Source organism: Neodiprion lecontei, chromosome 2, assembly GCF_021901455.1.
Source record: "Neodiprion lecontei isolate iyNeoLeco1 chromosome 2, iyNeoLeco1.1, whole genome shotgun sequence".
NCBI classification, from domain to species: Eukaryota; Metazoa; Arthropoda; class Insecta; order Hymenoptera; family Diprionidae; genus Neodiprion; species Neodiprion lecontei.
In genome coordinates this window covers 36,372,126-36,388,847 of record NC_060261.1, presented here as the reverse complement: position 1 = coordinate 36,388,847, position 16,722 = coordinate 36,372,126, and the positions used below count along the sequence as shown (strand labels likewise).

At 38.8% G+C, this 16,722-nt stretch overlaps 2 protein-coding genes across 5 annotated transcripts; both read right to left on the bottom strand.

The window, feature by feature from the left end:
- Nucleotides 1-249: 249 nt before the first annotated feature.
- On the bottom strand, nt 250-4,033 carry LOC107222438. 3 transcript variants are annotated; one of them, XM_046732843.1, is made up of 4 exons: nt 3,998-4,033; nt 3,056-3,285; nt 1,682-2,011; nt 250-798 (listed from the first exon to the last, which is right to left on the bottom strand). In XM_046732843.1, exons 2-4 carry the CDS (start codon nt 3,233-3,235, stop codon nt 658-660), a joined length of 651 nt encoding a protein of 216 aa, XP_046588799.1. In that variant the 5' UTR covers nt 3,236-3,285; nt 3,998-4,033; the 3' UTR covers nt 250-657. The 3 variants fall into 3 exon arrangements, with proteins under 3 accessions (XP_046588799.1, XP_046588798.1, XP_015517298.2); XM_046732842.1 differs by lacking the exon at nt 3,998-4,033 and having other exon boundaries at nt 3,056-3,503; XM_015661812.2 differs by lacking the exon at nt 3,998-4,033 and having other exon boundaries at nt 1,682-1,998; nt 3,056-3,503.
- Nucleotides 4,034-5,805: 1,772 nt separating this feature from the next.
- LOC107222454 lies at nt 5,806-15,367 on the bottom strand. Of its 2 annotated transcripts, none has more exons than XM_046732844.1 (2): nt 14,831-15,367; nt 5,806-7,905 (listed from the first exon to the last, which is right to left on the bottom strand). In XM_046732844.1, exons 1-2 carry the CDS (start codon nt 14,888-14,890, stop codon nt 7,594-7,596), a joined length of 372 nt encoding a protein of 123 aa, XP_046588800.1. In that variant the 5' UTR covers nt 14,891-15,367; the 3' UTR covers nt 5,806-7,593. The 2 variants fall into 2 exon arrangements, with proteins under 2 accessions (XP_046588800.1, XP_046588801.1); XM_046732845.1 differs by lacking the exon at nt 14,831-15,367 and adding an exon at nt 9,139-9,604.
- Between the last annotated feature and the right edge of the window lie 1,355 nt (nt 15,368-16,722).

Genomic DNA, 16,722 nt, shown 5'->3' with positions numbered 1-16,722 from the left:
TCACGTGCGCATCCGATGATGAATTTTCTTTTCGCGTTCACTTGCAAGTTCTTACGAAAGTTCAGTTCTCAGTTCTAGAAGATTGTAGAAATTTATAACGAGTCGTGTAAATTGTGAAACGATGTGAAGTCACGTGGTAATTTCATATCAATCGAAGTTTCAAGTAATTCCAAGTTGCGTGAAATCGTGGTAAATCATGCGGATAAACACATGGATCAACACGTTGTATCCTCAGTCGGTAAAGTGAACAACTCCTCGGTTGGATGTATGAAAAAATAAAGGTAAAAATCCCAACGCCATTGTGAGTAATTAGTCTTCAATCCACGCACAATTCTTTTTAAAATATATTTGGTATTATATTTTTACTTCGTGTTTGATTATTCGTAACTCAAAGCACTCGAAAGCAATGAATCAAGCTTATAATCGCCTCAAGGTATCTTCGGTCACTGTTATTCTTTCAATATTTATACTTCGTTTCCTTTTTTTATTGCGCAAATCGGGTGACTAGATCCGAGCTGAAGACGACGAAGAAAGGCAAGTAATCATTTTTGTCATCGAACTTTTCACTCCGTATCAATCGACGCTGAGCAGTTATTATCATGGCGTGGGGATGCTCGCATAAAAAGTATCTTCCGTTTTGACTTTGCAGTTGTGAAATCACGTCAGAATCAGCGGGAAGTATACGATAGCCCAGACGACGAGTAACACTATCAGGAGGAGCATTGTTCTGGAACGAAAGGTGTCCCAGCCGACCAAGAGTTGTCTGGATCGTCTCTGTGTCTCCACCGATGAGGATGACTGTAAAATAGATTCGACAATATAATTCACAGATATAATGGTGTTCCAGTCAGTATTTCACGGGAGGAATTCTGTAACTCTTTTTTCCCATCAGCATGCAGGAAGCAAACGTTTTGTTTAACCATTTACGTGGGCTGGCGCAAAGTACAGGGCTAACAAAATTGTTCCGCTGCCGCGCTGGTATGTAACTATACCTGCCTTATACCGTTTCACCAACCATACCGCAATTGAAACCCCGTTAATTAAAGTCAACGATAGTGACAGTGCGTCATATATATTGGACATTCAACCCACGTGGTAGATATAATAATAGAAAGTAGGCAGGATGAAGCTGTAACGCTGCAGCTTTTCATCGTAACCAACAGCGAAGCGAACGTCATGGACCGAGTTAGACCAACAACGTTACCCAATTGGGAACCATTTGCCGAGCGTCACGTTATCAATTTCGCTGGATGCAAAATTTTCACTCACAGTGCAAGAAATTGTGATTTCAAAAATGATAGAATCTATTGGTTTCAAAACAACTCCGACAAGTTCTGCATCGAAACCGTCATAAGTCATATGCTCTGAACCGGTGAAATGGGAATTACGAATAGCCTTGGTAGTATTTGGTACTTGGTAGAGTCTCGTCTCAAGGTTGCAAATCCGGTTGACGTTTTTTGCACCGGTAAATTAAAAAGCTAAATCTCTCGAGGCTATGCATAAACATCGGAAGTAGTTGGTGAAAGTACAACCGTGAATAAAATCGCATTAATTCCAATTCAATGTCGCTGAGAAAGGATTGATCGGCCGTCGGATGAAAACGATTCCTAGAAATCATCTCGCGTGTGTGCAGCTAAAGAAAGAGAGAGAGATTGGAAAGATCCGGTCTCGCGGTTATTACCGATGCATCCATCCCATCGGCGGCCAGGTGCTCGGAGCTAGAAATCGGATGCATTTGTACGCTGACGCCTCGTTTTTCGACGCTGCTCTCCCTTCGTTTCGTCGAGCCGGTTGTCGCTTGCTCGACTTCTTCCTGCAGCAGCGTCGAACCAGCTCTCTTCGAAGGTCCGGGCTCGGCGTCGTCGACTTGACCGTGATTATCTCGTCTTGGAAGAGGGCTGTCCTTTGTCCGTGTTCCGCGAGCCCTCCTCGCGGTTCGATCAGCACCAGCTTCCGCTTCGGGTTCTGCAGAGCTTGCGGCAGGGCCTCGACCGCCCCCTAAAACATCCCACTTCATTCAGTTCTTAACCCTTCGTTAACACGGTGCATGTAATTTTACACGGAGGTGTTTACAGATCGCCAAAGGTTTGAGAGAGGAAAAGAAAACCAATTTACGATGCTTCGATATATTTTTTTTATTTATTTTTTTTATTTATTTTTTTTTCGTACTGTGAAAAAGGTTTTGCGGTAGTGGTGTTGTTACTCGAACAATCAGGCGTAACATTGTATGATTAGCTCGTCAAAGCTTGCATATTATATGTAATAAAGTTTCTACGCTGAAGTTATTGTGATGGAAGAGAAAGAGGTTCTTGGAGAAACTTTAAGTAACATGATACGATTTTGTACATATTGTCGAATTGCATCCAATGAAACTTGCTGTTTTGATTGTACGAAATTGAATTCGTCTGGCACCGAAACGACGTTATTTCGTCAGCTTTATCTACGACGAGTGCGATATACACGAAAATGAACTTACCGACCGCTTTGGTATTCTCGGAATCAGTAAAATGTACGAGATAATACAGCTAGATGTCCCAGTTACTGTATACAGCATTTTTAAAAATTTTTTTTATTTTGTGCTTACGACACTTCAAACATTCCCAAATTAAAAACTTACGGTTTCAATATTTTTCAGTAAACTTAGAAGTTTCTAATCATTCTTGTATTCAATGATGATTATACATAAAGGTTAACGACCTCGTTATTAAAACTCGCTTTTAAACGTTTTAGCAACACATCAATCAATTATCGCTGAGAAAAATATTTTGTAACGGATATTCACGAGACCGGTTTCTCGATATCTTTTACAGTAACGCGAAAACTACCGAATCCTATGTACGAAGTGAAACGTCGATCTCAACGTCTGGTATTTTGCTACCAAATTGAATGTAAAAATGCGAAGAAAAAAAAATTAAAGTAATCGAAACATACGTGTATACAATGTCTAACGTTTCACTCTTATCTTAGACGCTTACATTAGGAAGATTTACTTAAACCACAAGACCAAGGCCAAGGAAAACCGCGATCGCAACTGGGAGTAGGATTTGGGACTTACCTCTTGCGTCAGTTCGACGTTTGATAATTCTGTTTTGACGTCCAGTACTTCAGGCCTGCGATACAGGAAAGATTTTCTCCGCGGTTTATCAAACTCCAACCGTTTCACGAGCAGTTCGCGTCGTGTCTGCCGACTATCGGGAACCGCGCTCGTTCTCGATATCTCCTTTGGTCGGGGCATGCAGACCGGAGTTGGGATACCGAGTGTCGCTTCAATGGAATCTCACTGTGCTACGGACAGACGAAACGAAGCACCAATCGATCATTCGATCAAGTATTTCGGTGAAGCAACGCGTTTGCTGATTCTTCAGAGCCGATCTAATACCACTCGCCAATTTTATTGTCCTCGTTACGATAGATGTAACGTCAGCTACAGGCGTTCGACAAGTCGAGCAAGGCATTCGTTGGTTCTTGGGTTTCGAGTGAACACAAGTGTCGCGATTAAACCGTCGATACCGAAGTGTAGAGTTGCAATTCTGCACGCAGTCGACTTGTCAGGACTGCCATAAGAAGAGTGGAATTGTTTTCGAGAAATTATGTACCGTGTGTGCACTAATATTAAGCATATCTTCACCGGGCCGAATGTCGAGATAGCTAGTCCAAGTAAAACTCTTGGACTTTGAATGAGTATAATATTTGGTAAGAATAAGAATGGCCGTTGAGTTTTCGAAAAATATTTATCTAGTAGCAGCTCCTCTTTGCTCGAAACGTCTGGGGAATTTCAAAAATCGTCCAATCATGCGATACGTAATCTTTCAGTTTGTTTAACATCGAGAATTTCAACGCGGCGCAGACGCCGCAACGCGTTTCAAGTCCCGATCTGTTGCTTAACTCGGTTTATCGAGGACAACAGGTCTTTCGTAACGACTATTCCAGTCTATGCAGATATATGTATATAGCTAGAATTATACTTGCAAATTCGTAGATTGATAGGACTCGTTACCGTTCACCATAATTCGAGCACATTATCACCTGCGTTTGCTGATTACTGTACGTATACTTTTGTTTAATGTTAATGTCTCGATGTGATGTAATATTCGAAGCGAGTAGTTAATCGCGACTACTGGATGAAAAACATTGTCGCCATTGAAAGTTGATCTCGCGAAAGTAAGTTAACGTAAGAGACAGAGCAACATTGTTTTTACGTACCAAACCCATAGCAAATTTTACTATCTATTGACCATTACATCATCTCGTCATGAATTATTCGTCAGGGTCACAGAGTGAAGGCGGTATTTTTAATTCCCCAGTGCGTTCGGAACGTCTATTACATAGCCGATGACCGCGTAACGATTCCCACAGACTTGTTGCCCGAGAGCATTGCGCTCCTTGATCGCTGATACTAACCGTCGGTATTTTCGAAACAGGATGGAAAACACCACGGAAACCGGTGATCCAAATTCTCGAACCTCGTCGCGAATCGTTGGCTAAAGAATGCGGACTGCATACGTATGGCGAATTAACGGTACAACGCGATGCACTCGTCGTTGTGTGTCGCACAGAATCCGATCCTTGCGGGGAGAAATTAAATTCGCAATCGGTTAATCGGTGGTGTAATGTACTTTGGTCTCATCTACGGCACATTGTTGTTGAAAGAGGATGCATCGTAACGTACAATCGCCGTGTACAATAAGACGATTTGTAACTCGGTTGGTCGATAAGATAAGAGGGATGTCGTTAACCCTTTCGCACCAATTTTTATTAACGACTGTTGTTTGCAGTAAGTGCCATTTGCGTCTTTATAGCACTTTTTTTCAATCTCATACCGTCGTCGAAAGATCATCGGAGAGACGCGAAATGGCCGAACTATTCGTGTGCTTATCCTGTTGGTTTTATTTTTCATCTTTAATTTGCCAATGTAGTTATACGCAGTTGGCATTTCTGTCACATCTCTGCTCTGGCATTATAATCGTACATTTGTAAATGCTGTTACTTCGGTATTCAGCTATTGCAATACAATATTTCGATATGGGAAATTACACATGGGTTATAATTATGATATCTTGTGGTAAGGTTGTCCGATCTTGAACTTTGTACGAATAAACAATGCAGTGATCCATTTTCTCAGTTAATTGATTTCCCCCGACATTATCGGTACAATGGATTTTCTAACAATTAACATCGCATTGCAATATTCTTGTGTGAGCTGATGCGTGTATCAAAAATACAGAGCTTTTTGTAATAGCGAGTTTTTCGTTTTCGAAATTCTTTGCGACATCTCTTTTAGTCGTTTCAAAAACGAAAACATCGTCTTTATCAAAATTTCACCAAAATCCCCCGTTAAATAACTTCCAAATAATTTTCTTCACAGACGAGCTAATGAAAATTCTACTGTTCAAACGAAAAACGACTAAATTATATCAACAGCTTACACGTAGATGCAATTTTCAGTCAAGATTCACACGTGATCGTGAGTAAGATAACCGAATGCAGTTTTTCCATTAAAGGTTAAACTGCCGTCTCGTCGCCAGTGGAAAGCGAAATTTTCAACGGGATAATCAGCGGTGAATAATCGATTAATCGTCGCAAGAGGCTGCAACGATTGCACAGCATTCCTTGGCGAATCTTACCTATTATCTTTTCCTTCTCACAGAATCGTAGCTATTTCACGATGCGACGAGATTTCGCTTCAACATTTCGATCGGCCGCATATGCGGAAGCGAAACGTCATTTGGACTTTTTGCTGGTTCTTCTCGTATATAATAATACTCTTTAATACTGCTTGAAATTATTCTGACAAACATGAACGACTCTCTCACTATATTCGTATATTATTCTACCATTTTTATACGTACATACGCAAAAATTGACAGTTTTAAAATATCTAAATCGCGTCTACGTTGACTGACCTTTGTTTTTCTCGACATGCACTGTACTTTAGCTGCGTAAATTTTCTATGGACGTTTTACCGCCGACGAGACCGTGGATTCGGTTTGAAAACTCGTATCGGCCAATTATAATGTCAGACAACTCGACCAAAACGTGATCAATTCACTCGCCGGCGACTCAGCGACGCTTCAATTGACTCGATTGACAGTTTCAGATTTCGCTCGTTGATAAAAACAATCGACGATCTGTACTTTCCATGGTAATTAGATCGTTCTCGATCGGTTTATTCTACGTAGGCATATTATGTACAAGGCGTATTATGTACACTACTTATTTTCTCTGAGAAATATCACTAATTATACTTATTGTTAGGCATATTTACAGATGTTACTTAAATCCATAATAATCATTTACATTACAAATGATGAAACGCGCTAGGTATTTACAATTCTATGAAAAGTATATAAATTATTTATTCACTGATTAAATTCATGCATATATATGTACATAAATGTGTATGTGTGTATTAATTTCTGACATGTATACAGGCGATGTAAAACTATTTACACTCTATAATTGATGTATATGTATAACCCGTAATTGTTGCAGACTTTTTATTCATTTTGAAAATTGCCTTACAAAATTATCTCTGATCATTGAAATTGGGTGGTTTTCTTCAAATTAGACCCGAACATCGTTTCACTCGATTCGGTGGTCACTTCAAGCTTTAAAATTTATTAAAATCGTATACGGGTCGTTTTGTCAAACAGTAAATATTATCGAATACCGATTTAAGCGTAAATTTGATAATTCAGAAAAACGTGGGCTTCGCCACTGTTGCATGGATCGATGGTCTCATCGTATCTAGTTACAACTTGGAAAATCCAACGGTCCATTTTAGAGAAAATAAAATTCATTTTAACTCCATGCTTATTGTTGTACAATAGATACTATATTTACGGGCAACCATAAATCTTTTATGAAACAATTTCGCTCATGGTTATTGCGACTGATTTATTATACGCATCGGACGTTGCTGACAAGTTTGACTGATTTTCATGTTTCATTTGTATTGTATTATATCAATATATTAATACTTCTTTTGTAGCAAAACGTTCAAAGAACGATGTATCAGATCACGCGTGTAAACAAATTGAGGCGTCCATTTTAAGGTGGAAATTCTGATTGCAATAATAGTTTGAATAAAGAAAATTTATAAAAAACATAAATATGTACAAAATATACCTCACGGAATTTAAAAAGGCGATTCCTCAGTAATAGAATTTTTTTAAAATCATATCCTTAAACCCTGAAATTTCGACTCATGCAAAATTAAATAAGACGAAATCGTGTCTTCCAATAACACCAATAATACTAATAATATGTCCAGCTTGAGATAATCGCACATAATGACTTTAATCTTGACAAATTTGATTTTCTTATCAACGAAAATTGAGAGGAAGCACTTGGACGTGTGTAAAAAAAAAATTATTCAACTAATCAATGAGATTGACTGAGAGAGTGCAGTCGATAAAAGCTCTTCAAAGATCCTAGTCATAATTTCCAATGGACAATTTCACCGCACAGCGATGAGCAAACTACACGACGGATTTACGCGTGTAGATTTTATTCCGACGTTACGAGCTGACGATCATCATTTTTCAAGCCAATCATCTTTAGGCCGTATATATTCGTGTATATAAATTTTATTCATAAGATCTGGTACTGAGTCAGTAACGTGTAGACGATAACCCAGATAACCAAGGCGATAATAACCGACACGAGGAATATCGTCTTGAGATGATGCCAGGGGCTTTCGGGCCGAGGCTCGCCTCGGCTCCTGGACGTCTTGCACCCTCCTTTCCCGCATGGAATTCCCTCGGGCGCCGGAGCCGGCGACGACGTCGTCGGCGTCGACGTCGCGACGCTCGCCGTTGGCACGGAAACCTTCACTTCGTTCATTTCCGTGTCCCCGGTCTTTTCGGCGGCCGATTTCGGAGCGTCGAAGTTCGTGTTCTCCATCTGAAAAGAATCGCACAAACCGTTATCATTGCAATTTCATTCCATTTCGTCGAATTCTGTGACAGTAGTTTTGGATTGAAATGTATGAGTATAGAAAATACTTTGATTAGCTTAATTTGTTTAATCGTTCGAAATAAAATCCGCGTACTGTAAAATACGGTATAATTTGATCTAGACGGTGCAATTACATTCAATGATCATAGTTCAGGTATCACATATTTCTTTCACTCATATAAGGTCAACATACGAACAAAGATCATACAGATTGTCGTTATTGTACATCCCGCAGCTTAAATTTATCGCGATCTCTGATTTCGATTTTATTATAACTCGACGTCTCGATCTAACTTTGGGTATTCTAAATGAATAATAATTAACCAATATATTGAAACAGTTTAATTGGTTCAGATAAACTCTCGCAACATTTGCTCTCTCTCATACACACACAAGTATAACGTTACGTTTACGAAAATTTAGAGACATTGAGAAATGCATGCGTCCACGCTTCGTTATCTATGTTTAATACCATTTCCTCATTCGTGTGTTGGAAAAAATGCGACTCTAGTCTTCTACTACAATGCAACCGTCTTTGTACATTAAAAATAATATAAAATAAAATATATATAATAATATATATAAAATAATCCAATTAATTTCACAGCTGATTCGAACAAAGCACAAATTCCAATCAGACATTCGTTATAGTATAGACTGCTAGCTTATCCCTTGTCTACTTTAAGTTATAAAACACAGAAAAAAGAAAAAAATTTAAACGATTAGATTAATCTACCAAATCACGTGGGATGAATTTACTATATTCGACGTTCGGGAGGATCGCGTCTTGCTTGGGAAAAAGTCTTGATCTGGATCCGGTCCAGCGCTGAATACCGGTCTCATGTTTCCAGCACAAACTCGGTCCAGGTACGGGCAGGGAAAGGGATAGTCCCACATCGAGCTGGGGGACGGAACGACGACCATCTAGTCGTGGGGAATATAGTCGGGATCGGGAACAGAGGAGAAGGTCAAGACGGTCAAATGGTTGTAGGGTTGCTTAGTTTTTTTACTTTATTTTACTTGAACCGGAATTTCGCCAAAAATTTCGTCTATACGGATCTCTCGAAATGCGATATATACGGATATTTCGTACCCTAATAGCTGTAGTTGTTTTACAAAACTGTATATACATGTGTGTGTATATATATATATATATATATATATACAGCCTAGACTCACGTTGTTGAGATGATATCCGTGACAGTTAACGAAAGTGTTGCCATGATCGGTCATTGCGATGATAAAAAAAAAAATCGTCGACGCTTGTGATAAAACACTGAAAATCGCTCAACAAGAATAGATTCGGAACAAATAATGATCGAGGCTATTTTCCATCTCGCTGTATAATCCGAGATTATTTTCCTGGGGGAAACTCATTCCTGCAGATATAATCCAACGACGCTTTATTTCTACATAAAACGCGTTTATCAATGCACGTCCAAGCTCTTTGGGCGTTTTTTTTTTCTTTTTTCAACACGAGTATCTCTTAATTGTGTAAACAATATTTTACGGTTCGGTTGACCGAATCACAAGACGTCATGGTTTTTTAATTTCCCCCCTTTGTCTTTGGCCGATCCGTTCGGACGCGCGATCAACGGTAGACTGATTACGAGTGAATCCGTCGCTGTGACGGGATTTAGAATCGTATCGTCACCCGGCGGTTATCAGGTTTGACCCCTGATTCCACTTATCTCCACATGCGACCACCTCTCGGTTTAGTCCGCGTACGAACATGTGTGTACAAACTTATAGGGGAACGGTCCAATCGCCCAGCGGGCATCCTTATCAATCAATTGTGGACTTCAGCGTTTAATGCCCATTAATGTATTGCGATTTGCACGACAATTTAACGTTACGCTCGACGAATATTCCGTTCCGCGTGTAACAAGGTGTTACATATTTCTTGCCCGATAAGCTTCAATGTATGATATTATAATTTGCGGCAATAATTGAAAGAATACCATTTTGGTGAAATTCGAAGAGACTCGAAACAGCGAATGTTCGACTCGTGTACGTTTGCTGGTGGTTTTGTTGTTTTTCTGCTAATTACGTATTAGATTAGGTGGGAAACTCCACGGAGTTTTGTTGTGTACAAGCACACGAGATGGTGAAACTGAAAAATATTATTGTACAACCACAAGACGCGCAACTTTATGTATGGGGAAGTTGCGGTATGAATGAACATAACAACTGTGTGTGACTATAAATAGACGATAACCTGTGGTGGAAGATACGATTGAGAATCGTATGCGAGCCGTACGTATTAATGAGGCGTTATATACGAGTACTAGATGAGAAAAGTCAGCGACTGAATCAGAATACGTAATTTCAACACAGATCATGTCACATTTTACATTTCACTTGAGTCCAGCAATAGAGTATATTGATAAGACTGAAGAAGATTACTTTTTCTTCTATAAATACGAAAACAAAACTAAAAACTACGATTCGCATACAATGGTCTGGTAAATTTCCACTTGATACACATTTTTTTGCAAAATATTTTGTACCTTGCGTAATTTAGTGAAGCTCATTTGGCTGGCTGTGAGAATTTTGCGACAGGTTTAAAAATTCTCATAATTACATGGACGTCGCGTCATAAGTCGTGGCAGGCGGATAAAATTTCTGAGTATCTACTTCGCTGGGATTTTCTTACAGATTTTTCAATCGCCAACGAGCCGCGAAAAGTTGCGGAAAAGAGCTGTCATATCATATTGTCAGTGTCAAATCGCGACAGCGCGCCATCTGCACTGATATTTTCGCGATTTGTGCGTAAACAAGTTTAATTGATACGGTGACATTGTTTTTAAACTATACGCACTTCCTGAACAACACGACGAAATTCGCAGAATTAAATCTTCTGAGGAAAAATAATTGTCACCGTGCAAATATTGAAATAAGAGCATCAGCATTGACTCGTTTTAAATTGAAAAAAAAAAAAAAAAAAAATTGACTCACTAGAAAATACGGGAGGAGAAATGATGAATAAATAAACAACTCAGCAATATATACATCGGTGTTTTTACTCCTCATCGATAAGTGGCAAAACTGATGCAGAAATGTCGGAACAATTGTTTGGTTCATTGACGGCACTGGTAGAAAGTGATTTTTGCTACACGCCTTAGGAGATTTTTATTTCGACTCGTAGATGTGCAAAAAATTAAGTAGACTGTGTCCAGTATATCTCCTCTCAAGTGGTATAATTAATGGGGCTTAAATATCGTCAAATATGCTTCATCCGCATTAAAGTTTCAGCCCAAACAACTTTCAAATATCAATAAACGTGAGATGATCGCAATTGCCTCGTAAAAGAAAGTCGGGGGCAGTCGCGGTCATTACAATCCAATCGATCATCATGCACGCGTCATTTAAATTAATATTGAAACGAGCATGTATACCTCTGCTACCGCTTTAATTAGTATACATCATTCATGTGACAGCATTTTTTCTTCTCCTTAATTCCATTTTTCAATTTCAAGTTCTTGTGCAGCTCTGTGATTTAAAAAAAATAGAAATAAAATTTCTTTTTTCACGACTGTCACAATGATCAATGTGATATTTAATGGTAAATACAGAGGTCGTTTGTCCAACCGTAAATGACCTAGATTTCAACTCGTATAAGTTCGCCCGACTTGAGTTGCATACGAGAAGCTGTACCAGAGGGCACATGTCTGCAAAATGTCAATTTCGTCAATGGACATAATTTGCAAATACAAATTCGACGGGAGAATTTTTTCAGAAAAACGATGGTCATTTTGGATTGTAATCACTTTTGCGATTAAATTCCATACTTTTAAGAACTCGATATCCGACACTTTTCGACATTTCGAAGAGAGGTGAAAATCAGTAATGAGACATAGTTTATACTGATCTTGCGAAAACCGGTTGTACGAAAGGAGTTGTGATCTTTTGTTTTTTGTCTTCGGTTTTTTTTTTTTTTTTTTTATCTCGGTATTTTAAACCCGGATATTTTCCTCGCAATTTCCGGAGACTTATTGACTTATTGATTTATATACCCGAGAACTTCAGACCCTGGGACATGGACTTGTTCGTGTTATAACGAAGTCCAATTTCAGCTACGGCCGCGATACTTGCTATACTTACCTTAAGAGAACGCGTAACAGCTGATAACTTTTTATAACGAAGCTATTGCATAAACATTTTAAAAAAACCCTAATCCATGAATCGCTGCGGTGTGTTCATTCAGTGTACAGTTCGATTCTATTCAATAACGATCGAGTCGTAATTTTGCATCAGACAATTGCAAGTAACAAGCATCGTCGATAGACGGATCTAGAGCGCGACACGGCCGGATAAATTTAACTCTTAAACATAATTAATAACGCGAAAACAAAATTTTTTGAAAAATTGGCTGAATCATGCGCACTCAAACACTGAACGTTACTCACTTTCCAAATCGCAATTAGGCGCAGATCATGCACTGTGATGGTGTAACAATTATAAAAAAAAAAAAAATTAACAAATAAAAATACAAAATTGTTCATCCTAACACAAAGGTGCAAAGGAATGGTGAATTTTAATGTACGCAGCACGCAACTCCCGTGCGAGAATTGTGTGTGTAACAGTACCATCAGTCTAGCCGTACGTCAGCCTTCCGGCAATTTCAGTCTATGCCCGGGTATACGGTATGTGAGAGGCAAAATCAAACGTGAACTTTCACTTTTTACTGTTTATGGGTTATATATGTTTATAGTTATCGGTTATTCTCTGACACTCTCTCCGCCACTCTCACTATATCGAGACAGCGTCATACTTTTTTACTACAAACCTACTCTTAAAATTCATTGCTGCCTATTTAATCGTAAAATGGGCAAATAATTTGTAAAATTTGGACATTGGACGGGGCTACTATTTATGAATACGTAGTGTTCACAAACAACGTATGCAGAATTAACAGCGATCATAACGTAAAAATTTTTTTCGACAAAAGAGACCAAAATTTGAATAACACTCGGAGATTTTTTTCCCAAGTTCAAGTTCGAGCGCGAAAGAAGAACGGATTGAAAAAGTTTTGTCAGGATAGGTAATAAATGATAATTTTATTAATATTACTCGGTCTTGATTCGAAAGCATCTTAATCGCGAATGAGTAACTTTTTTTTTTTTCTTATACGCTGTTTCGGATTTCAATCATCTTCTCTAAAACATCTCGGTGAAATAATTTATCTTACTTTTTGGCGAATTTGCGAAGCCGTTCTCCAATGGTAATCCTTCTACCCAAAAAAGTATTGACAGAGGCAGGCGAAAATTTTACGAATATCGAGTGTCCATGCACTTGGCGAATCTATCATACACTGTGAAGTCGACGTGTATTCGTCGCATCGTTATGCTAGAAACTCAACTGCTTGCTAAGAATTCCGATTGAAAGTATTTTGAATGTTGGTGGAGTGTTTTTTCAATTGGTGTGAAAAATAAATAAATAACAAAACAAATAAATAACAAAACGTGAAGGACTTTGAAACGTGCGCTTATTATTGTGCAGACACATTCCATTTCTAATAGTAACTACTGCGAGTTATCTGCATTTTTACAATTATTGACAGCTCAAATACCTGCAGTTTTCAAGGCTATACATGCAATGCACCAACAACTTCGCCGTCACTTTGTCAATAACTGTGGTTAGTACTCGTCTATCGATGTTAGAAACATTTTTACAACCAGATAACTGAAATAACATGTTTTTTTTTTATCGTTTCCCGAAGCACGAATACCGCACATCCGGCTCTACCGCAACTGACTGACTTATTGCGATAAAGTTTAGCATCTGTTGTAACGAAACTCTATCTTTGTTGCATTTCTCAGGCGTTGATTCGATAATAAGACCCGTATCTGTGACTAGACTGTAATCGTATAATTTCTGTTTTTTACCGTCCTGACTTCACTGACGAACTTGCGAGAACTTTGTAGGGAAGAGGATGTGATAGAACTGAAAAGATTTGTTGGATAAAGAAAAACAGAAGGGAAAAAATATCTGTAACTCGAACTACGAAGTAAGGGAAAATAAGAACCGGATACGCTGTTCGAGGAAAAACGTTGAACCTGTGTTAGAAGATGCCACAGAAAATAAATGCATACAATGTAATTAAGCTGCCTGCATACTATTATGAATAATTGCTTCAATCAACGGATGACAGTGGTCAAATTCAACGAACCCGGGACTTTCCGCGCGAATGGTAACGATCGAAGTACTTACGTAGAAATATTTGTATTAGCAGCTTAACGGTGATTAAATTTTGCAACTCGCAAAACAGTTGACAAGTAACGGTGCTGCGGGGTTAAACATTAATCGACATAACTTTGGTTACGTGACGAGTAGGGAATCGGTGAAGACGATTCGATTGGAATTTGTCGACGACGTAGTGATTGTGTACAGAAAAAAGATAACACTGTGAATTTGAAAAGTACTCGCATGGAAAGAACGAATCACGCTGCATAATTAAACGGTTATTGTTTAGTAAACGCATACAGTTGTATAACGAACGCGAATATAACATTTTTCCTTCTCTCTACCTCGAAACCTGCCTCGCCTTGCAGGACATTAAAAACCGCGAGATAAATGTTCGCAAGGAATGTTCACCTTGGGCCTTTCCGTGTTCCGATGCGTCAGTGGCGGCACTAAAGCCGTACTTTTAACTTACAACAGTAGCACAGAGTTTACGAAAGAAGAGATGAGAATGAAAATCGTACGTCGTAATGAATCGAACATATTTTGCAAGCATAGGTTTCTAATAATTAATGCAATACTCTCGTGCAACTGATAACTATAATAAATTCATCGCTGTTCTTGAGATGTGGATAAGAGTTTATGAATTTTAATCGAACAAATATTGCGATTAAGATATATCCCGTACCTGTTGTGGATGCCAGGTGTACTTGAAAAACTTCTTGAAGCATTTGACGCCAGTCGGCATTTTTATTCGATCATTAATCACAAAGTATCACCGGATTATTTTCAATCCAAATTTTCACACGACCCACACGGCATGTCTCTTCGAAGCCGTATACGTACATGTGATTACGCTCGCGAATAACGAAGTTTCTAACGCAAATTTTACCGATCACCGTTCGCGTTTCTCATTTCGAATTTTAGCGATTTGAAAAAAATTAATCCGCAGTAAAATGCCGGGCTAAATTCTCGCGGTTTTTTAATCATTGGAATATTCAATTTTCCACAATATTATTCACCGATATTACGTAAACAATTCTTTCCAAATCGACGAAACGCACGCCGGCGATCAAACACTTTCCCCGTTTGCGCGCTACGCAACGTAACCCAGCTTTTCGGCAGTTCAGAATCAGTTCAGTACTGTGACGATGACGTGTTTCGAACCGTGCTGAACGCGCGCCTGTCGCGCAGTGGCAAACGTCACTGATCTCTCTTTACTCTACACGACGTTCCACAATCTACGCTTTACCTCCTACCTCCTCGGAGGTGGAACCTTACGATTAGCCGCACTCTCTGTACGTAACGCTGCGATCTTTTACACTTATACACTATGAGGTGTACCATTTGACACAGTCAATTGCACATTACGTGCTCTTAAACGTGCACAAATCATGCCTGCACAGCGTCGCGGAGTGTCAACACTTATTTCGACGATCATCTGGCAGAAATATTCAAATAACGATTGTTTGTTTCACGTAACAATAACGTCGGATGATGCGGTACGAATTGTGTAACTGAATTGCGTACCACTCGTCGCAGGAATTGTACGTACATCCTTTCGGGCTATTGTCAGGTGAAGCAAATTATTATTATTTGAATGTTTGTGCTGTAACTGCAGGATATATTGATGTTTTTGCAATAAAAATAAGAGACGCTTTACTCGGTCGGTGAGATTGACTACGGCGAAGAAAAAAATGTTTTCATTTAAGGGGAAACCCGTATATGAATAAAATAAATAAATTTGCTACCAAATTCAATGTACCGATCGTGGAATGTATAATTTCCTTAAATTTATTGCTGCACGGTATAATATTCATTGAATGCAGAGACTTTTCTTCGAGAGTTCGATCTTGTAAGCTGATGAAAGAAGTTGGTACATTCGTAAAGGAATCTCCAATGATTTGTGACTACGATTTTTCGTTTCACATGAAACATCGACGAAAAACATCGTTGAGGATGTGATTTCTAGCATAAAAAACACTGCTACGTCAATAACGTGGATACATCGATAGATTTTCTCGATTGAGGAAGAAAGTTTCTGTGAGTGGCCATTAGACCCGAATTTACTGGCGACTAAAATTTAAATTTACCGGATACGTTACAATATGAGTCAAAGAAACTTACTTCGATTGCGGTGTTAATTTTGGATCGAAGAGGAACTCTATACTGCTGACGAAAATTATGCAAGCTAACTCGAAATACGCTTCAAAAATATTTTAGTTTCTTTCACGTGCAAACTGCAGCCGTGCATCAATTGGCACTCCCTGATGACCGCTCACTTTTCACCGTCGCACTGTCACTAATTGACGTGCGTTTTCCTGCTCGATAAATACGCGCGAAGAATGACTTTTATACATCCGTGCGAAATCAGCTGTACATATATTTGCACACCTCGAAAGCGTCTGTACGAAAAATCGTGCGCATATAATATTAAGTGTAGACCAAGGAAAATGATTTTACAAAAATTTAGAGTACAGCGGTTTATCAAATGAAAGTGATACACACTTTCCTGTGACGAATATTCTCTCTTCTGCGTTATGTACATTATTACTTATTTACCATGAAGAATGGGGAGCA

Coding starts and splice junctions, on each gene's coding strand:
- LOC107222454 (XM_046732844.1), bottom strand. CDS start 14,890: ATGCCGACTGGCGTCAAATGCTTCAAGAAGTTTTTCAAGTACACCTGG. Junction 7,906..14,830: donor ACACCTGGCATCCACAACAG/GTACGGGATATA, acceptor GATTCTTTTCAG/ATGGAGAACACGAACTTCGA.
- LOC107222438 (XM_046732843.1), bottom strand. CDS start 3,235: ATGCCCCGACCAAAGGAGATATCGAGAACGAGCGCGGTTCCCGATAGT. Junction 2,012..3,055: donor ACGTCGAACTGACGCAAGAG/GTAAGTCCCAAA, acceptor AACTGAATGAAG/TGGGATGTTTTAGGGGGCGG. Junction 799..1,681: donor CCGATGGGATGGATGCATCG/GTAATAACCGCG, acceptor TCTATTTTACAG/TCATCCTCATCGGTGGAGAC.